The 21,543-nt window shown below is 54.0% G+C and overlaps 3 protein-coding genes across 11 annotated transcripts in view; 2 read left to right on the forward strand and 1 right to left on the reverse strand.

The window, feature by feature from the left end:
- The window catches only part of GLYR1 (glyoxylate reductase 1 homolog), a 44,778-nt gene extending 36,037 nt beyond the window's left edge, over positions 1-8,741 (forward strand). For 4 of the 6 annotated variants that reach the window (XM_010353884.1, XM_010353885.1, XM_010353886.2 and 1 more), the window contains 3 exons: positions 163-342; positions 671-795; positions 6,655-8,741. In XM_010353884.1, coding sequence (XP_010352186.1) covers positions 163-342; positions 671-795; positions 6,655-6,729 — 380 coding nt within the window. In that variant the 3' untranslated portion in view covers positions 6,730-8,741. The remainder of the gene's footprint in view (positions 1-162; positions 343-670; positions 796-6,654) is intronic. The other 2 variants (XR_746878.1, XR_004055460.1) reach the window with 1 other exon arrangement.
- Positions 8,742-9,000: 259 nt separating this feature from the next.
- ROGDI (rogdi atypical leucine zipper) lies at positions 9,001-15,025 on the forward strand. Its single transcript, XM_010353887.2, has 11 exons — positions 9,001-9,421; positions 9,495-9,566; positions 10,346-10,428; positions 10,611-10,665; positions 11,353-11,433; positions 12,148-12,243; positions 13,253-13,351; positions 13,737-13,850; positions 13,934-13,983; positions 14,081-14,207; positions 14,497-15,025. Exons 1-11 carry the CDS (start codon positions 9,377-9,379, stop codon positions 14,536-14,538), a joined length of 864 nt encoding a protein of 287 aa, XP_010352189.1. The 5' UTR covers positions 9,001-9,376; the 3' UTR covers positions 14,539-15,025.
- A 403-nt stretch (positions 15,026-15,428) lies between these two features.
- SMIM22 (small integral membrane protein 22) lies at positions 15,429-16,325 on the reverse strand. 4 transcript variants are annotated; one of them, XM_010353888.1, is made up of 4 exons: positions 16,267-16,325; positions 15,851-15,999; positions 15,660-15,769; positions 15,430-15,518 (listed from the first exon to the last, which is right to left on the reverse strand). In XM_010353888.1, exons 2-4 carry the CDS (start codon positions 15,972-15,974, stop codon positions 15,477-15,479), a joined length of 276 nt encoding a protein of 91 aa, XP_010352190.1. In that variant the 5' UTR covers positions 15,975-15,999; positions 16,267-16,325; the 3' UTR covers positions 15,430-15,476. The 4 variants fall into 4 exon arrangements, with proteins under 4 accessions (XP_030781129.1, XP_030781130.1, XP_010352190.1 ...); XM_030925271.1 differs by having other exon boundaries at positions 15,432-15,518; positions 15,675-15,769; XM_030925269.1 differs by having other exon boundaries at positions 15,429-15,518; positions 15,660-15,999.
- Between the last annotated feature and the right edge of the window lie 5,218 nt (positions 16,326-21,543).

Consider the following 21,543-nt stretch of genomic DNA (forward strand, 5'->3'; position numbering starts at 1 on the left):
CCTGCATGGTCAGTGCGTGGAAGGAGGAAGAGCCAGTCTGTCGGGGGCAGGTGAAGGGGGCCTCCCCTGGAGAGAGGTGGGTCTGAGCAGAGGTGAGGATGGGCAGAGAAGCGCTGTCTGTGGCATTCTTGGGCTGTGACCGTGAGTCTTTGCCCTGGGCAGGTGAAGTGGGCAACGCAGCCAAGATGATGCTGATCGTGAACATGGTCCAAGGGAGCTTCATGGCCACTATCGCCGAGGGGCTGACCCTGGCCCAGGTGACAGGCCAGTCCCAGCAGACACTCTTGGACATCCTCAATCAGGGACAGTTGGCCAGCATCTTCCTGGACCAGAAGTGCCAAAGTGAGTTGCCTTTGGCCCCTCTTCTTGCTTTTGGTGTTTGGTTAGAACAGGGGACTAGGTCAGGGGTTCGGTGAGCATGAAAGATGCCCCTCTCTAGTCAGCCCCTGACCCTGGCCAGAGGAGGTTCGGGAACACAGTGGGTGGGATTTGGGGATATAGGCTGGGAGCTCCAGCCCTCAGGTATCTAAGGGTGTGGGAGAGGCCGAGAGGCCTAGACTGTGTGGGACGGAGCCCTGAATACGTTTTAGGTATTGACACCTGATGGACTGTAGGTGATTTTTAATTTCAGGTCCTTGGCTTTTGTCTGATACTGGCTTTTTCTCCTCAGATATCCTGCAAGGAAACTTTAAACCTGATTTCTACCTGAAATACATTCAGAAGGATCTCCGCTTAGCCATCGCACTGGGTGATGCGGTCAACCATCCGACTCCCATGGCAGCTGCAGCAAACGAGGTAGGATAGCTTGACAGAGGATGTGGCCCAAGCCCCAAGGCCCTTCAGTTTCTTTTTCTTTCTTTCTCTTTTTTTTTTTTTTTTTTTATGACGGAGTCTCACTCTGTCGCCCAGGCTGGAGTGCACTGGCGCGATCTCGGCTCACTGCAACCTCTGCCTCCTGGGTTCAAGCAATTCTCCTGCCTCAGCCTCCTGAGTAGTTGGAATTACAGGTGCCCACCACCACAGGCTAATTTTTGTATTTTTAGCAGAGACAGGGTTTCTCTATGTTGTTCAGGCTAGTCTCGAACTCCTGACATTTTAAGCACTTATACATGCACTTTTTTTTATATTTGAGACACAGTCTCAGCAGTGGCGCAATTATAGCTCACTGCAGCCTTGACCTCCTAGGCTCAAGCAAACCTCCCACTTCAGCCTCCCGAGTTGCTGGGACTACAGGCGTGCACATCTGTATCCAGCTTCACATACACTTTTGAAAAGTTTTTTAGGGTAGAAGTTCTGCTTTCTTAGCTCGTGTTCATAGAATTTGAATCTAAAAAAAAAACAACTGAAAAACATTTGTCTTTACCATATGATTACAATAAAAATGGCACTGCGAAACAGCAGCTGTATTTTTCAAGTACTGTCAGCTGTTACACTATTTTTATTTTATTTTATTTATTTATTTTGTGATAGAGTTTCACCCTTGTTGCCCAAGTTGGAGTGCAATGGTGCAATCTCGGCTCATTACAACCTCCGCCTCTTGGGTTCAAGCGATTCTCCTGCCTCAGCCTCGCCAGTAGCTGGGATTACAGGTGTCTGCCACTACTCCTGGCTAACTTTTTGTATTTTTAGTAGAGATAGGGTTTCACCATGTTGGCCAGGTTGGTCTCGAACTCCTGACCTCAGATGATCCACCCACTTCAGCCTCCCTAAATGCTGGGATTACAGGCGTGAGCCACCACGCCCAGCCAGTACTGTTCTGTTGACACCTGGCTTTTCATAGTGTAATTCTCTGTTCCTGAATTCTTTTTTTTTTTTTTTTTTTTTTTTTTGAGACGGAATCTCACTCTGTTGCCCAGGCTGCAGTGCAGTGGCATGATCTCAGTTCACTGCAGCCCCCGCATCCTGGGTTAAAGTGATTCTCCTGCCTCAGCCTCCTGAGTAGCTGGGACCACAGGCATGTACCACCACACCCGGCTAATTTTTGTATTTTTAGTAGAGACAGGGTTTTACCATTTTGCCAGGCTGGACTTAAACTCCTGGCCTCAAGTGATCCGCCCGCCTCGGCCTCCCAAAGCGCTGGGATTACAGGCATGAGCCACTACGTGCAGCCTTGTTCCTACATTCTGACTTCTGTCTGTTGTCTGTTTCAACATTTCAGGGTAGTTATGACTCTTTCAGATTACATTACTCTTTCAAGTCCCCCCATTCATTCGACCTGTGGATTCTCTCTGGACAGTAGAATTCCCCATGTATTTTATAAGTCTTTTTTGATGAAAGCTCATTTCTGACTCTAGTTATTTCCCAAGGGTTTCATGTGGCTTGGGCTGGGAAAGCTGCTCTTTGAAGTGACTTCCAAGTTGCCTCCACCCTGACTGCAGGATTCATTGGCTTGGAAGCAGAGTTTTTAGGTTACTTTCTCAATGCAGCTCGGTGCTTTCCAGCCATTTCAGTTCAGAGCTTAGGCTCTGTACTGTTAGGAGTTCAGAGGTCAGGTTCTTAACTGGTGCATTGACCTTTAGTAGTTGTATTGATATGTGGTTCGATTTGGAGCTAGTGTTTTTATCATTTGATTTCTGTTTGTTGCCTTTGTCTTTTGTTTGTTCCTCCTTTCTTGCTTGCTTTTTAGAGTTCCAGTTTCAGCTGGGCACGGTGGCTCATGCCTATAATCTCAACGCTTTGGGAGGCTGAGGCAGGCAGATCACCTGAGGTCAGGAGTTTAAGTCCAGCCTGGCAAAATGGTAAAGTTCAAGATCAGCCTGGCCAATATGGTGAAACACAGTCTCTACTAAAAATATCAAAAATTAGCCGGGCATAGTGGCGGGCACCAGTAATCCCAGCTACTCGGGAGGCTGGGACAGGAGAATCGCTTGAACCTGGAAGGTGGAGGTTGCGCTACTGTACTTCAGCCTGGGCAACAGAGTGAGACTCCATCTCAAAAAAAAAAGAATTCCAGTTTCATTTATCTATTTTCTTTTTTACTTTGCCTCTTTACATTCATTTTTTAGTGGTTATTCTACAGATTGCAATATAAATCCTTAAAATAGAGTTAATCTTGCCAGGCACAGTGGCTCATACTTGTAATCTTTGTAATCCTAGCACTTTGGAAGGTCGAGGCAGGATTGCTTGAGCCCAGGAGTTTGAGACCCCCATCTGTACAAAAAAAAAAAATACAAAAACTAGCTGGGCGTGGTGGCGAGCACCCTATTCCTAGTTACTTGGGAGGCTGAAGCAGGTGAGGCAGGAGGATTGCTTGAGGCCGGGAGTTCGAGGATGCAATGAGCTGTGATCGTACCACTGCACTCCAGCCTGGGAAACAGAGCAAGACCCTGTCTCAAGAAAAAAAAAAAAAGATAATCTTGTACCATTTCCTGTTAAATGTAGAAACTTGGCAACCACATAGAAACATTTATTTCCCCCTCCCTCATCCTTTAAGGCAGGGTTTCTCACCCTCGGCACTACTGTCATTCTGTGTGGGGGCTATCCAAGCACTGCAGGATGTTGGGCAACCCAGTTGCCAGACGCCAGTGACATAGTCCTCCTCGGGTGACAGAAAATGTCTCCAGATATTACCAGATGTCTCCTGGGGGCAGAAGCACCACAGGTGTGAGAACTCTCACTCTGAGGTTTAGGTGGGTCCTGGGTGTTCCATCTGCCTCCATTTATTGATTGATTGGTTGATTGATTGATTGAGACAGAGTTTTGCTCTTGTTGCCCAGGCTGGAGTGCAGTGGCAAAATCTTGGCTCACTGCAACCTCCACCTCCCAACTTCAAGCAATTCTCCTGCCTTAGCCTCCCAAGTAGCTGGGATTACAGGCATGCACCTGGCTAATTTTGTGTTTTTAGTAGAGATGGGATTTCTCTATGTTGGTCAGGCTGGTCTTGAACTCCTGACCTCAGGTGATCCACCTGCCTCGGCCTCCCAAAGTACTGGGATAACAGGCGTGAGCCACCGCACCCGGCCTCATCTGCCCTTGTTTTAAACCCACCAGGCAACACTGTGATTTTTAAAGCAGTCATATGTATTTTTATTTATTTTTTTTTCCAAGACAAAGTTTCGCTCTGTTGCCCAGGCTGGAGTGCAATGGCGTGATCTCAGCTCACTGCAACCTCCGCCTCCCCAGGTTCAAGAGATTCTCCTGCCTAAGCCTCCTGAGTAGCTGGGATTACAGGCACATGCCACCACGTCTGGCTAACTTTTGTATTTTTAGTAGAAATGGGGTTTTTCTATGTTGGCCATGGCTGGTCTTGAACTCCTGACCTTGTGATCCGCCCACCTCTGCCTTCCAAAGTGCTGGGATTACAGGCATCAGCCACTGCGCCTGGCCAGTCATATGTATTTTAAAGAAATTAAAAGAAGGCTAGGCGCGGTGGCTCAAGTCTGTAGTCCCAGCATTTTCGGAGGCCGAGACGGGTGGATCACGAGGTCAGGAGATCGAGACCATCCTGGCTAACACGGTGAAACCCCATCTCTACTAAAATATACAAAACACTAGCCGGGCGAGGTGGCGGGCGCCTGTAGTCCCAGCTACTCGGGAGGCTGAGGCAGGAGAATGGCGTAAACCCGGGAGGCGGAGCTTGCAGTGAGCTGAGATCCGGCCACTGCACTCCAGCCTGGGCAACAGAGCCAGACTCCGTCTCAAAAAAAAAAAAAAGAAAGAAAGAAATTAAGAGAAAAGGCCGGCATGGCGGCTCACGCCTATAATCCCAACACTTTGGGAGGCCCAAGTGGGTGGATCACTTGAGGTCAGGAGTTGGAGACCAGCCTGGCCAACATGGTGAAACCCTGTCTCTACTAAAAATACAAAAATTAGCCAGACATGGTGGCAAGCGCCTGTAATCGCAGCTACCTGGGAGACAGGCACAAGAATCTCTTGAACCTGGGAGGCAGAGGTTGCAATGAGCTGAGATTGCACCACTGCACTCCAGCCTGGTGGACAGGGCTAGACTCCGTCTTAAAAACAAAAGAAAAGAAAAATTAATAGAAAAAATAATTTTAAGTTTCTCTAGATTTACTGTTTCTAGTAGACTCTATCCCTCCCTAAAGAAGAGTTTCTCTCTGGTGTTACTTCCTTTCCACTGAAAAAACTTTCTTTGGAATTTCCTATAATGTGGATCTGCCCAGTGATGTTTCTTTTACCTGAAAATGTCTTTATTCAATTGTAACCGTCAACTGTGAGCTGAAAGTTACATCTGAGCTGCAGTGAACCTCAGTTATGGTGGCTCTTGCAGGACTACTTAATGTAAAAAACAAAACAAAACAAAAAAACCCACAGCCCACAGCTAATTACGTAAGAGGGACCCATGGGTCCATCCACATTGCCTCAGCATGGCCCTATTGCCTGTTAAGCAATGGCTTTTTAGTTCTTTTCAAGCTTTTTCATATTCCACTAGTATCTCTGGGGCAGGTGCTGATTGCCAGGCACTGTTCTGCACTCCGAGTACATGTTGGTGTGCAGCTCCTTCCATCCCTCCCAGGAACACTTATATTTAACTGGAAGCGGGTACAGAATTAGCACATAAGCAGTTAAAAAGGTCAGAATTTCAGAGTGTAAGAAATACAAGTAAAAGACAGAGGTGACTGGGTAAAGTGGTGGGTGCAGCTGCTGCTTCATTTGGAACGGTTGGCAAAGGCCTTTGAGCTAAGAAAGAACCAATGATAACTGAGTGAGGGAAAAGCATTCCATGCAGAGGGAATAGTAAGAACAACAGCCCAGAGAATAACATGGAAAGGCTTTGGAGAGTGATCTGCAGGAAGGGACATTAGGGACATTATTAAATTACTAATAATGCTGAATGCTTTTTTTTTTTTTTAAGACAGAGTTTCGCTTTTGTCGCCCAGGCTGGAGTGCGATGATGTGATTTCGGTTCACTGCTCACTGCAACCTCTGCCTCCTGGGTTCATGCAGTTATCCTGCCTCAGCCTCCTGAGTATCTGGGATTACAGGCATGCGCCACCACAGCCTCTATTTTTTTTTTTTTTTTTTTTTTGAGACGGAGTCTCACTCTGTCACCCAGGCTGAAGTGCAGTGGTGCGATCTCAGCTCACCACAACTTCCGCCTCCCAGGTTCAAGCTATTCTCCCGCCTCAGCCTTCCGAGTAGCTGGGATTACAGGCCACCATGCCCGGCTAATTTTTTGTATTTTTTTTTTTAGTAGAGATGGGGTTTCACCATGGTAGCCAGGCTGGTCTCAATCTCCTGACCTTGTGATCCACCCACCTCGGCCTCCCAAAGTGCTGGGGTTACAGATGTGAGCCACTGTACCCGGCCCTAATTTTTGTATTTTTATTAGAGATGGGGCTTCACCTTTTTGGCCTGGCTGGTCTTGAACTCCTGACCTCAGGTGATCCACCCACCTCAGCCTTACAGACATGAGGCGCAGTGCCGGGCCAATGCTGAGTGCTTTATATCCCATAGTACATTTCATTCTCACAAGAACCCCTGGGTACTATTCCCTCTCCAGAACAAGAAGCACAGTGGCTGGGGCCCAGAGAAACGGAGGTGCTTCATGCAAGGTCAAAACAGGATTCCTACCTAGACAACCTGAGCTCCAGCACTGCCTGCTAGCCTCATCCAGCACTGCCTCCAGGAATCAGATCTAGGTCTTGAAGGCAGCTCTGGGGCCAGAGACTGAGCCATCTCTTTTTTTTCCAGGTGTACAAAAGAGCCAAGGCGCTGGACCAGTCCGACAACGATATGTCCGCCGTGTACCGAGCCTATATACACTAAGCTGTCGACACCCCGCCCCCACCCTTCCAATCCCCCCTCTGACCCCCTCTTCCTCACATTGGGTCGGGGGCCTGGGACTTCATTCTGGACCAGCCCACCTGTCTCCATTTCCTTTTATACAGACTTTGAGACTTGCCATCAGCACAGCACACAGCAGCAGCCTTCCCCTGAGGCCGCTGGGGAGGGGACAAGTGTCAGCAGGATTGGCTTGTGGGAGAGCTCTTGAGCTGGGCACTGGCCCCCGGACGAGGTGGCTGTGTGTTCACACACACACAAACACACACACACACAGACTCTCGCCCCTGGATAGAAGCTGCCCAGAAACTGCTGCCTGGCTTTTTTTCTTCCGAGCTTGTCTTATCTCACACCCCTTCCAGTCAAGGAACTAGAATCAGCAACGAGAGTTGGAAGCCTTCCCACAGCTTTCCCCAGAGCGAAGAGCCTGTAGTCACGTCCACATCCCCACTGGATTCCCTGCAAGGAGAGGCCTCGGGCCCAGATGAGCCAGTACAGACTCCAGACAGAGGGTCCCTTGGGGCCCTCCAACCTCAGGTGATGAGCTGAGAAAGATTTTTACGTCTAAGCGTCCAGTGTGCACCCAGCGCTCCATAGACGCCTTTGTGAACTGAAAAGAGACTGGCAGAGTCCCGAGAAGATGGGGCCCCTGGCTTTCCAGGGAGTGCAGCAAGCAGCCGGCCTGCAGGTGAGCTTGGAGGTCCGGCCCTCACCGCCTCGAAGCCACGCCCCAGACGCCACTGCCACGGCGCTCCTCCTTGGGCTGTTTTAGTATTTGGATTTGCATTCCAGCTCTTGGGAGGGGGTCCTCAGGGCCACTAGTGAGCCATGAGGAGTGGGGGTTGGGGGCGCTCCTTCCTGTTTCCGTTAGGCCACAGACTTCACCTGGCTCTGAAGAGCCACTCTGACCTCGGTCCCCTCCCAGTGGTCCCCCCTTCTGCAGTCTGCCCTGCCAAGTCCCCTGCATGCCCACCACTCTCCATCCTCCCTCCTCTCCCTCTTCCTCCTGTGGAGACAGTATTTCTTTCTGTCTGTCCCTTCTTTGGCCCAGACCCAGCCTGACCAGCGATGAGCATTTCTTAGGCTCAGCTCTTGATACGGAAACAAGTGTCTTCACTCCAGCCAGCATCATGGTCTTCGGTGCTGCCCGGGCCCGGGGTCTGTCGGGAGGGAAGAGAACTGGGCCTGACCTACCTGAACTGACTGGCCCTCCGAGGTGGGTCTGGGACATCCTCAAGGCCCTACATATCTCCTTGGATAGGGGACCATGGGGGGCTTGGGATGATGCAAAAAAACAAGTCACCCAAGGGATGTCAGTTTTTTATCCCACTGCATGGGTTGGATTTTCCAAAATCATAATTTGCAGAAGGAAGGCCAGCATTTATGATGGAATATATAATTATATATAAGGTGGCCACACTGGGGTGGGGTCCTTCCCCCCTCACAGCTTTGGCCCCTTTCACAGATAGAACCTGGGTTAGAGGATTGCAGAAGATGAGGTGGGGGAGGGCAGGGAGGATGCCTGTCGGGTTTTTAGCGCAGTTCATTTCACTGGGATTTTGAAGCATTTCTGTCTGAACACAAAGCCTGTTCTAGTCCTGGCAGGACACACTGGGGGTGGGGGCGGGGGAAGATGCGGTAATGAAACCGGTTAGTCAATGTTGTCTTAATATTGTTGACAATTCTGTAAAGTTCCTTTTTATGAATATTTCTGTTTAAGCTATTTCACCTTTGTTTTGAAATCCTTCCCTTTTAAGGAGAAAATGTGACACTTGTGAAAAAGCTTGTAAGAAAGCCCCTCCCTTTTTTTCTTTAAACCTTTAAATGACAAATCTAGGTAATTAAGGTTGTGAATTTTTATTTTTGCTTTGTTTTTAATGAACATTTGTCTTTCAGAATAGGATTGTGTGATAATGTTTAAATGGCAAAAACAAAACATGATTTTGTGCAATTAACAAAGCTACTGCAAGAAAAATAAAACACTTCTTGGTAACACAGCTGTGCCACAGGAGTCCTGCTTCCCTCGCCTTCGGCGAGATGGGTGGGAGGAGAGGGCAGCTGCGGGGCCGCGATGGGTTTTCGGGACCTCAGCGTCTGGGAGAGACGGACCTGCGAGCGGCGGCGAGCTCCGCTCCGGGGTTGGAAGCGGCGACCAACGGAGGCCAAGCGGGTCAATAGGGAGGCGGAGCGGGGACAGACTGTCCTGCCGGCCAATCAGTGAGCGCGAGTGGAGCAGCGCGCCCTATCATAGCCTGGGGGCGACACGGGAGCTCTGCCCCCGAGCGGCCGCCCCAGGCCGGTGCCGGCCGAGTCCCTGGCCAGCGAGAGCGAGCCTGACTCGCGCAGCCGCCGGCCGCGTCCCTGGCCGGCCGGAGCGGGCCTCACTTGCGCAGCCGCCGGCCTCGTTCCAAGGCGCCCGCAGGGTTCCGCGAGCCGAGGCGGGCCGACAGGAGCCGGCCAATCGCGAGCACGGAGCCGGCCTGGGGGCGGGGCGGTGCCCACTCAGCCAGTCAGGGGTGGGGGCGGAGCCAGACCCCGCGGGCGGACGCTAGGAGTGGAGGACCGAGGACAGAAGGACTGGTGGACCGGAGTAGCGGCCGGCTGGGAGGGCGCTTGGCGGCGGCCTGTGGCCATGGTCACCGTAATGGCAGCGACGGCGGCGGAGCGGGCCGTGCTGGTGAGGCGCGTGGGCCAGCGGGCGGGCTGGCGGGGCGGCGGGGCCAAGTGTGACCGCCGGGTCTGTCCCGCAGGAGGAGGAGTTCCGCTGGTTGCTGCACGACGAGGTGCATGCTGTGCTGAAGCAGCTGCAGGACATTCTCAAGGTAACGACCCGTGCCCTGCCCCGCCGGGCGTGGCGACCCTCCCTCCTCATCTCCCTGGCTCCACCTGGGGCCCCGCGGCTGCGTCCTGAGCGCCTATTGCGTGCGGCCGCCGCGGCTTTCAGGCAAGGCCCCGCCTCCGCGAACTCGAGCCGACCTCGTTACACAAGCACCTGTGTGCGGGCAGGGGCGAGTCCTGACGCGGGTGCTAGCAAGGGCCTGAGTCCCGCCTGGCCTCGGATCGGGGAAGGCCGCCTTGGGAGCCAAATAATTCTGCCTCTGCCCGGCAGTGTGACCCTCAGCCAAGTCAATGAACCTCCCTGGGCCTCCCTTTTCTCATTGGCAAAAGGGAGATAAAAGTACCCGCTTCGCGAGGCTGTAGTATAGATAGTATAGATAAATGAGCCAAGCAGCTCACAGAAGTGACCGGCGCAGTGCTTGCTGTGGCCCAGGACCGTGGGTTACCCTGACTACTGCCTTGTTCCCTGACTCTGCCCCTTGCCCCTTTCCCCCTCAACCAAGCTGGGAGGCTGCCTCCGTCTGTTCTGTATTCCCCGAGGCGGGCACACAGGAGGTGTTCAGGGAATGTGGGGTAAACAGATCGGGCTCACGGTGAGGTGCCTGGGGTGCTTGGGCAGGGTCTTCCCACCCCAGCTGAAACTGAGGCCAGGCCACCTTGTTCCTTCCCCCCGCTGACGTGGAGGGAGGGGGGCTTCTGGAAGGAGCACTGGGCCGGGCCTGAGTGGGCACTACCAGCTCTCCTCCTTCCCTGTGTGCCACAGGAGGCCTCTCTGCGCTTCACTCTGACGGGCTCGGGCACTGAAGGGCCCGCCAAGCAAGAGAACTTCATCCTAGGCAGCTGTGGGTGAGCCTGGGCTGGGCGGAAACCGGGGAAATGGGTACCTTGGAGGGTAGGAGGCATGGCCACAGCCCTGTCCTGCAGACCAGCTGGGTGTGCGATGGGACAGGAGGGGCAGCCCGCTGGGAGGGAGGGCTGGGTGGTGGGGGTGGTGACCACAGGCACTGCTCTGACGCCACGTGTTACAGCACAGACCAGGTGAAGGGGGTGCTGACTCTGCAGGGGGATGCCCTCAGCCAGGCGGTGAGTCCCCCAGCCCTGTCCCCTCCCATCCTGACAGTGGGGAAGAGCATGGGGGCTCCCACGTTCTCTCTGTACAAGCCCTCCGACTCTGAGCGGGACCCTTGATGTCTCTGGCCTCAGTTTTCTCCTTTGGAAAATGACAGCAGCCCTCACACCTCCCCGGGCATCAGTGTGCGGATTCAGGAAGAGGTGCAGGAAGGGGGTTCTTTGCACACGGCCTGGCCTGGTGTCTGGACCAGTGAAACATGGGCATTGGCGGATTAGGCTGGCCACACATCACAGTTGAATCAGCCAACTCCTGAGGTCCAGTCTGCACCCAACCCTGTGCCAGGCACCAAGGCGTGGGGGGAGGCCCCCCTCCTGGACTCCATCTGTTGGCCTTTGTAGAAGCTAGATGCACCCCATTCGCACAGAGCCTCACAGAGGCTGCCTTCTGTTTTCCCCTTCCCGTTTCTTCACCTCTTTCAATTTCACTTCCTTGTGGCTCCTCTTGTGCCTGTTTTCCTGTTTCCTGACCTCTCTGTTCACCCCCCAAACGGCCAAGGCATTGGGAGACTCTCTGCCCTACACAGCAGCCAAGGCCTGAGCCACCACACACCCCATTTCTGCCCCACGCTTAAGGAAGGGCTCAGAATGGCTGTGGCAGGAGGCGCCCCCCACCCGGCTCACCCCACTCTTGCCTGTCAGGACGTGAACTTGAAAATGCCCCGGAACAACCAGCTGCTGCACTTCGCCTTCCGAGAGGACAAGCAGTGGAAGCTGCAGCAGGTGACCCCGCCCCTCCTGGCTAGTGCTCAGCCACAAGGACAGGCGGCAGCAGGCCCACCACGGGGCCTCCCTGGCAAGCGCCTAGCCCTGGGGATCTGTGGCCACAGCAAGCCTGGGAGAGTGTTTCCTAGCAGCAAAGCTGGGGGCAGGTGTTTCCTGAAGCCCTGGAGGCTGCGCCACGTGGGGAGGTGGAGAACCTGGCCTGAGAGCCCAATGGCCACATCGGGACTGTGGAGTCCCCACAGCAGCTGGCTTGATGAGATGGTTCAGAAGCCCTCTAAAAAGTCACTCCCTTGCCTAGAACCTCCAGGGACTTACCATGGCTCTGGGGAATAGGCCCATGCTCCCCGGCAGCTCCTGTACCACTGGCCCTGGCCTCCTCTCCTCCCCCCTCCACCCTGACTGTCTCCATCTCAGGGCCCTTGTCCCTGCCATATCACCTTGTTTGCTTTCCTCCACAACTTGCACAGATGTCTTGGACAGTACTGTCTGTCCATCCCTTAGAAAGGAGAGGGCAGCCCACTAGGGCAGAGACCAGGCCTGCCCCTTGTGATGCCAGGCGTCCATCACCTGGCATGGACCTGGCCCTCCAGGGCGCAGAGATGACAGTGTGGAGAGTGAAATGACCTGGGGCAGGCAGGCAGGCAGCACACCCCCTCCCCTCCTGGCTGCATGGAAGCTGGCGTGACCCCTCTGGATGACCTCTGCTTCTAGATCCAGGACGCCAGAAACCATGTGAGCCAAGCCATTTACCTGCTTACCAGCCGGGACGAGAGCTACCAGTTCAAGACGGGCGCTGAGGTCCTCAAGGTGAGCTGCCCCCAGGCCTGACTCCTGGGCCTATAGGGTCCCACATTCTGGATCCGGAATCACACGTGGGTTCCAATCCCACTTGGAGCTGTGCAACCTCTAAGCGCTTACCTGCCTACTCTGTGTCTCCATTTTCTACCTGTGGGGTTAGGGGCAAGCTGGAGTAACTGTTCGCCATGATAATTCAGGTCATGGGGCCCCCAGTAAGCACTCGGCACATACTGCTGCTGGCAGCAGCAGTGAAAGCCTTCACATTAACTGCATGGCACATGTGAAGAGCTGACCCAGGCGCCTGACCTCATTCGTGAGTTCTGCCCCTGCCTCACTGTGTGTCCTCTGGTGGCTCACCTGCCCTCTCTGGACCTCTGTTTCCTCACACGTAGAACCAGATAGACTAAGATCCCCTTGAGAACTGTAACCACCCTAGGGTGCTGCAGCCCCCATGCCCCCAGTCAGCTCTTAAATGTTTCCTGGGAGCCACATCACCCCGGTACTCATGGCCACGGCTGGATGGCATGAAAGCTGGGGCTCTGAGGAGTCTGCCGGGGCTCTGCTCCACGGCAAAGGGAAGGGATGGGCTCCAGGGGGTCCCACCATCCACCAGCCGCGACCCTGGCTTACCCTCCTGAAAACCTCAACCCAGCCATCCATCGCCTCCTCCAGGAAGCCCTCTCTGACCTTTTGCAGCCAACCTTCGTTGCCTGTACCCCTGTTGGCAAAGCCTGTGCCCCTGGGACTGACCTCCCAGGACCTTCCATTCCCCATTGATCCAGCGCCCGGGATCCCTGTGCAGTGAATCAGCCCTGTCCTGACTGACATCAGTGCAGATGTCCTACCCTCCCCGACACCCAGCTGGAGCCCAACCATCTGTCTTTAGCAGGCCCCTGCTGCTGGGTTTCAGGTCCTGGGAACCGTAGCCACTGGGCGGGAGTGGGAGCTACCATATCTGTTGTTCCCTGATGCATGAGGGCCCGGGAGGAAGCAGAGCCAACCCCGCCCCTCCCTGCAGCTGATGGATGCAGTGATGCTGCAGCTGACCAGAGCCCGAAACCGCCTCACCACCCCCGCCACCCTCACCCTCCCTGAGATCGCCGCCAGCGGCCTCACGGTCAGTGTCCCTGCCAGCCCCTGCTCCAGGAGAGGGGTCCCCACAGCGGGGCCCAACTTGCCCTCAGGATGGACAACAAGGGGTGCCACCCCCCAAATTATAGTTAGAATTCTGTCTAGGCAATTTTCTGGGATGGGGTTCTTGGCTTCTGTCCTGTGCCCCCAAAATACGTTAACCCTGTTTGGGGTTAGTGGTTCCCAAACCTGACAGCACAGGAGGGTACTTGGGGCACCTGGGAAAAGTCTGGAAGCCCCCGTTCATGGGAAGAGCATCTCTGGGGTGGGGACTGGGGTCCCCTGCAGACTCCATGAATGACTGCAGAGTCCTGCTCCATCCAGCCTGGGTTGGGAGCTTGGGAGGGTCTCATCCTACCTGCCTCTCACAGCGGATGTTCGCCCCCGCCCTGCCCTCCGACCTGCTGGTCAATGTCTACATCAACCTCAACAAGCTCTGCCTCACGGTGTACCAGCTGCATGCCCTGCAGCCCAACTCCACCAAGGTGAGGAGGGACCCCTGCCCAGCCCGCTGCCCCCCACGCACACACCCTGCAGGGCCTGATGGGTCTGGTGCTGTTCTCCCTAGAACTTCCGCCCAGCCGGAGGCGCGGTGCTGCACAGCCCTGGGGCCATGTTGTAAGTAGGCAGGGGAGAGGGGTCCAGGCATGCCCACCCCATCCCTCTGCACCTGGAGGGCCGGGCCCCCCCTCAGGGACCCTCTCACCACCCACAGCGAGTGGGGCTCTCAGCGCCTGGAGGTGAGCCACGTGCACAAGGTGGAGTGCGTGATCCCCTGGCTCAACGATGCCCTGGTTTACTTCACCGTCTCCTTGCAGCTCTGCCAGCAGCTTAAGGACAAGGTGGGGCCCGGGCCAAGCACCTTCATTAGGGGAAGGGCTTCTAGGGGTCCTTGCCACACCCTCACAGTGCTCTAACCTTGGGGTCTGGTGTACCCTCATAGTGGGCAGGGGTTCTGAGGGCCCTGCCCCACCCTCAGAGTGCCCCAATCTTGGCGTCTGTTGTACCCCGATAGTACTGCTAAGCAGCAGTGCCCTGTCCTGACATACTGTCCTTGGGTGACCTTGACATCTCCCCTGGACCACCCCATCCCCTCCATCCAGCCACTCACCACACCCCCTCTCCTTGCAGATCTCCGTGTTCTCCAGCTACTGGAGCTACAGACCCTTCTGATCACAGCACCCAGGAGCTTGTCTCCAGGAAGGCGGCCCATCCCCTCACACCCACCCCAGAGCACCAGCCAGCACCAATGCCAGCCTGCTGTTTATCTCTCTGTCCTACCCCTCCCCTGCCTAACACATTTGCACTGCTGGGAATGGACACTGGAAGCACGAGGAGGAAGGGAGGCTAGTCTGGTAGGGTAGTGGGGAGGTCCGGAAGGCGGGGCCGAGGGCGTCCCACATTCCCAACCCCGCCCTTCTGGTTACCATGGGAATCTTTGGACTCAGGACAGGGCCAGGCCCAGGGCTCTCCTTCCTCTCCCCTTCGCTGTCCCCTCCCCCTGGAGGGTGGGGGGTGGCACTGAGCTATGAGTCCCAGGGGACAGTCAGGAACGGCACAGACAAAGCCACCCCAGGAGTGAGTGTAGTGCTGGTTACTGTGTTCCATAGCCCCGATCCAGGGCCCTCTAAGAAATAAAGATCATCAGATTCTGACTGGAGCCCTGTCTGTCTGTCTGAGTGGGGACCCAGGCAGGCGGGGGGTCCCTGGTAGTCAGTGGTCATCAACTTTAGGAGCCAGTCGTCTCCCCTATTCCCAGAGCCTGGCTTCCCCACTCCTTGTGCCATGCAAGGGCTGGACACAGAACCCACCTTCGAGAGAGGACAGGTTCTCTCTCGTCCTCTCTGCCAAGAGGCCCAGGGGGTGGGCCTCTTGACAAGAGCTCCATCTGGGAGTTCAGGCCGCCGAGTCTGAGACCAGCTCCCCTCCCAGCTAGGTGACCCAGGATGACCTGGCACAGTTGTGTTGACTGAAAGCTTGGAGGCCAGGTGGGCACCTGAGTGGGGCGGGGAGTCCCATATCACCCACCCAGATTGGGACTGGAAGACACTGCAGACTCAGGCTCTGGGCAGACAAGGCTTTGTTACTGCCACCGGGCAGGACACACACAGTCAGGGTTCCAGGGCCAAGTTATCCACTCCCTTGGGTCTTTCCTGCACGAGAAGCACAGAGGGACCGAGCGGGTTCGCTCCTTATTCCCTAGGGGGATGAGCACCCTTCCCACCACTACCCCCACCTCCCTCCTCCACCCCCAGTACAGTTCCATGCAGGTCCCGGAGGCCAGCGGGACTCACCTTCCAGGGGCTCACCTTCCTGGGGCTTGCCCTGCGGGGCCCGGGGGAGCGACAGCAGCTGCAGCACCAGCAGTGGGCGATGACCAGCAGCAGCAGGAGCAGCACCGTACCTGGGGACAGGACAGCCATCCAGGTGTGACCCTGGCCCAGGGCAGGGGGCTGGGGGGACCCCGAGGCCGAGCCACACTTACCCACGAAGGTGAGGAAGATGATGAAGGCAGCAGTGTCCCATGTGGACTGGAAAAACTGGTGGCTCTTCAGTCTCCCCAGGACTTCCTGAACTGTGGTCTCCAGCTCCTCTGTGGACACAGCCATCTCGGCGTACACAGTGCTGCCTGCCCTGACCCCCCAGAGGCTGCATCAGAACCCTGGGCTCTGCTCAGCGGGGACCACATCCAGGCTTCCCACAGCCCAGCCTCTGCCCGCGCCTGGCCCAGCACCAGCTTCCCCGCCCCCTCCCACTCCACTTCTCCTTTGGCCCCAGGCCCAGCCTCTCTCCTTGCCCAGCCCTGTGGTCCCTACCCTAACCCCAGCCTGGACAACCTTCTCCCCAGCCACTGTCTTCTCCCCTCTCTTCCCTCTGGCAGCCCAGCCCCCAGGCCCCCACCTAGAAGCCTCCAGCTCCCTCAACCAGGCAGGTCTGGGGAGCACAGGCTGCTTCCTGCTTCCGGCTCCATACCACCTGAGGTCTTGGTAACCAGCCCCGCCCTCCCCAGGGCCAGCAGAGGCTGCCAAGCCCAGTGGAGAGGGCCCAGCCCCAGCAGGTGCACTCCCTGGCTACCCACTGCTAGAGGCCCAGGGAGGAAGATGTGGGCCTGTGGCTTCAGTCCTAGGACTTTTTACCTTTCCTCACTATCCCAGATATCCAGCTGTATGCTTGGCCACTGCTGACTTCGTGAATGAAAGAGAGAGAGAGACGGGAGGGAAGGTGTGTGGGAGGGAGGGGGAAGGGGGAGAAAACCTGCCTGCATCCCACGACCCTTGAGCAGCTAGGACAGGTGTGCCTGCATCATACAGTTGTCCTTGGATTCCTCAAGGGTTGGTTCCAGGACCTCCGCGGGTGCCAAAATCCACAGATGCTAAAGTGTCCGATATAAAATGAGGCAGTATTTGCATATAACCTGTGCATATATTCTATACTTTAAATCATCTCTGGATTACTTATAATACGTAATATAATGGCCGGGCATGGTGGCTCACACCTGTAATCCCACCACTTTGGAAGGCCGAGGTGAGCAGATCATTTGAGATCAGGAGCTTGAGGCCATCCTGGCCAACATGGCAAAACCCCACCTCTACTAAAAATACAAAAATTGGGGAGGTGCACGGTGGCTCACGCCTGTAATCCCAGCACTTTGGGAGGCCGAGGTGTGTGGATCATGAGGTCAGGAGATCAAGACCATCCTGGCTAACACGGTGAAACCCCATCTCTACTAAAAAATACCAAAAAAATTAGCCAGGCGTGGTGGCGAGCGCCTGTAGTCCCAGCTACTCGGGAGGCTGAGGCAGGAGAATGGCGTGAACCCGGAAGGCAGAGCATGCAGTGAGCGAAGACCGAGCCACTGCACTCCAGCCTGGGCAACAGAGCAAGACTCCATCTCAAAAAAAAAAAAAATTGGGCCAGGTGCTGTGGCTCACGTCTGTAATCCTAGCACTTTGGGAGGCCGAGGCAGGCGGATCCCCCTAGGCCAGGAGTTCAAGACCAGCCTGACCAACATGGAGAAACCACGTCTCTACTAAAAATACAAAATTAGCTGGGTGTGGTGGCACATTCCTGTAATCCCAGCTACTAGGAGAATCGCTTGTACCCGGGAGGCAGAGGCTACAGTGAGCTGAGATCACACCATTGCACTCCAGCCTGGGCAATAAGAACGAACCTCTGTCTCAAAAAATAAAAATACAAATACAAAAATTGGCCAGGTACAGTGGCTCACGCCTATAATCCCAGCACTTTGGGAGGCTGAGGCGGGCAGATCACGAGGTCAGGAAACCAAGACCATCCTGGCTAACATGGCAAAACATCATCTCTACTAAAAATACAAAAAATTAGCTGGGCATGGTGGCACGTGTACCTATAGTTCCAGCTAATCGGTAGGCTGAGGCAGAATTGCTTGAACCCTGGAGGTGGAGGTTGCAGTGAGCCGAGATCGCGCCACTGCACTCCAGCCTGGGTAACAGAGCAAGACTCCAACTCAAAAAAATAAAAATAAATACAACTATTAGGCTGGCGTGCTGGCAGGCACCTGTAATCCCCGCCACTTGGGAGGCTGAGGCAGGAGAATTGCTTGAACCTGGGAGGCGGAGGCTATAGTAAGCCAAGATCATGCCACTGCACTCCAGCCTGGGTGACAGTGTGGGGAAAAGAGAGGTCGGCTTGTTAGTGTGTTTATATAGAAAGAAGTAAATTTAAGAGACTCCATTTGGCTCTGTATTTGAGATGCTGTTAATCTGTGACTCTACCCCCAATCCTGTCCTTGCTAGAGACATCGCTGTGGTAATTAAGGTTGAAAAGATTTTGGGCTGTAAGGAATGTGCTTTGTTAGGCAAATGCTTAAAGCCTGCTTGTGGTTGAAGGTCAGTACCATTCTCTTAAATCTCAGTAAAAGAAAAACATCTGTCTCCTGCCCGTCCCTGGGCAAATGGAACATCTCCGTGTATCTGTATGTCTTACTGCTGATTTACTCCCTTATCTTTTGAGCAATAAATACTGAGGGAACTCAGGGACCGGTGCCGGTGTGGGTCCTCTGTAAGCACAGCACCGGTCCCCTAGGCCCCGCTTTTCTTTCTCTATACTTTGTCTCTGTGTATTATTCTTTTTCTCAAGTCTCTCGTTCCACCTAACGAGAAGCACCCACAGGTGTGGAGGGGCAGGCCACCCCTTCATGACAGAGCAAGACTGTCTCAAGGCCGGGCGCGGTGGCTCAAGCCTGTAATCCCAGCACTATGGGAGGCCGAGACGGGCGGATCACGAGGTCAGGAGATCAAGACCATCCTGGCTAACATGGTGAAACCCCGTCTCTACTAAAAATACAAAAAAACTAGCCGGGCGACCTGGCGGGCGCCTGTAATCCCAGCTACTAGGGAGGCTGAGGCAGGAGAATGGCGTGAACCCGGGAGGCGGAGCTTGCAGTGAGCTGAGATCCGGCCACTGCACTCCAGCCTGGGTGACAGAGCGAGACTCCGTCTCAAAAAAAAAAAAAAAAAAAAAAATACTGTCTCAAAAAAAATAAATCAGCTGGGTGTGGTGGCATACTCTTGTAATCCCAGCTATTCGGGAGGCTGAGGCAGGAGAATCGCTTGTACCCAGGAGGCAGAGGCTGCAGTGAGCCAAGATGGCACCACTGTACTCTAGCCTGGACGACAGAGCAAGACTCCGTCTCAAAATATATATATATACGTATAATGGCTGGGCGCGGTGGCTGAAGCCTGTAATCCCAGCACTTTGGGAGGCCGAGATGGGCGGATCATGAGGTCAGAAGATCGAGACCATCCTGGCTAACATGGTGAAACCCCGTCTCTACTAAAAAATACAAAAAACTAGCCGGGCGAGGTGGCGGGCGCCTGTAGTCCCAGCTAGTCGGGAGGCTGAGGCAGGAGAATGGCAGTAAACCCGGGAGGCGGAGCTTGCAGTGAGCTGAGATCCGGCCACTGCCCTCCAGCCTGGGTGACAGAGCAAGACTCCATCTCAAAAAAAAAAAATAAATATATATATATATATATATATATGTATAATACAATGTATGCTAGGTAAATAATTGTTACATTGTATAGGGAATAACAAGCAAAAAAGTCTGTACATGTCCAGTACAGATGTGATTTATTTTCCAAATATTTTCTGTCTGTGGTTGGCTGAATCCACAGATGTGGAACCTGTGGATACAGAAGGCCAGTTGTACTAGGAGTCTTCACTGTCCTTATATTCTCTATTTTCATACTCAAAAATATCAGGTAATGTGAGGCTCTGCACCTAGTACTGTGCTGTGTCACCTGGTTTATTTCTCATAGCAATCCTAACTTGGGTATTACTGCTTTTTCCATTTTACAGATGAGGAAATGGAAGCCTAGAGAAGTTAAGTCATTAGCCCGTCACACACCTAATGTATTAATTTCCCAATGCTGCCGTAACATTACCACAAATTCAGTGGCTTCAAACAACACAGATTTATCATCGTATGGTTCTGAAGGTCAGAGTCTAAAATGGGTCGGCCAGGTTGTGTTCATCCTGAAGGTTCTAGTGCAGAGTCCATCTTTTGCCTTGTCCAACTTCTAGAGGCTGGCGGCATTCCTAGGCCGGCGGTCTCCCATCCCTCCACCCTCTGCTTCCAGGCTTACGTCTCCTCCTCTGACTCTAATCCTCCTTCCTCTCTTTTTTTTTTTTTTTTTTTTTTTTTTTTGAGATGGAGTTTTGCTCTTTTTGCCCAGGCAGGAGTGCAGTGGCATGATCTCGGCTCACTACAACCTCCACCTCCCAGGTTCGAGCGATTCTCCTGCCTCAGCCTCCCGAGTAGCTGTGATTACAGGCACCCACCACCATGCCCAGCTAACTTTTGTATTTTAGTAGAGACAGGGTTTCACCATGTTGGTCAGGCTGGTCTCGAACTCCTGAGCTCTGGCAATCCACTCCCCTCAGCCTCCCAAAGTGCTGGGATTATAGGTGTGAGCCACCGTGCCTGGCCGGTTGCTCATATTGTGAATGTACTAAATGTCACTGAATTTGTTTTGTTGTTGTTTTGTTTTGTTTGTTTTGAGGTGGAGTTTCACGCTTACTGCCCAGGCTGGAGTGCAATGATGCAATCTCGGCTCACTGCAACCTCCACCTTCCTGTTTCAAGCGATTCTCCTGCCTCAGCCTCCCAAATAGCTGGGATTACAGGCGCCCACCACCATGCCCAGCTAATTTTTGTATTTTTAGTAGAGACAGGTCTCGCCTTATTTCCCAGTCTGGTCTCAAACTCCTGACCTCAAGTGATGAGCCCGCCTCTGCCTCCCAAAGCGCTGGAATTACAGGTGTGAGCCACCGCACCTGACATACTTCTATTTTTATTTTTTATTTTTTATTTTTTATTTTATTTTATTTTTTTTTTTGAGGCGGAGTCTCGCTCTGTCGCCCAGACGGGAGTGCAGTGGCCGGATCTCAGCTCACTGCAAGCTCCGCCTCCCGGGTTTATGCCATTCTCCTGCCTCAGCCTCCCGAGTAGCTGGGACTACAGGCGCCCGCCACCTCGCCCGGCTAGTTTTTGTATTTTTAGTAGAGACGGGGTTTCGCCGTGTTAGCCAGGATGGTCTCGATCTCCTGACGTCGTGATCCGCCCGTCTCGGCCTCCCAAAGTGCTGGGATTACAGGCTTGAGCCACCGCGCCCGGCCCATACTTCTATTTTTAAAGTGCAGGGGAACAACTGTGGCCCCTGCTCCAGCTCTTGGCCTGGCTGGGTGGTCAGGAGGCCCACTGTCCCTCCTCTCCCCTCTGGCCTCAGTGTTCCTGTCTCTCTGGGTACCTTGTTTCTAATGTTTGTTGTTACTATTATGAAAGTCATATCTATCTCTTAAAGAAGATCTGGGAACCACCAAGTTGTTAAAAGACAAAAGTCAGGCCAGGCTCACACCTGTAATCCAAGCACTTTGGGAGGCCGAGGTGGGCAGATCACCTGAGGTTAGAAGTTCGAGACCATCCTAGCCAACGTGGTGAAACCCTGTCTCTACTAAAAGTACAAAAATTAGCTGGGCGTCGTGGTGCGTGCCTGTTATCCCAGCTACTCAGGAAGCTGAGGCAGGAGAATCACTTGAACCCTGGAGGCAGAGGTTGCAGTGAGCTGAGATCTTGCCACTGTACTCTAGCATGGGTGACAGAGTGAGACTGCGTCTCAGAAAAAAAAGACAGAAGTCA

The sequence above is a fragment of the Rhinopithecus roxellana genome, chromosome 20, assembly GCF_007565055.1.
Source record: "Rhinopithecus roxellana isolate Shanxi Qingling chromosome 20, ASM756505v1, whole genome shotgun sequence".
Taxonomy (NCBI): domain Eukaryota; kingdom Metazoa; phylum Chordata; class Mammalia; order Primates; family Cercopithecidae; genus Rhinopithecus; species Rhinopithecus roxellana.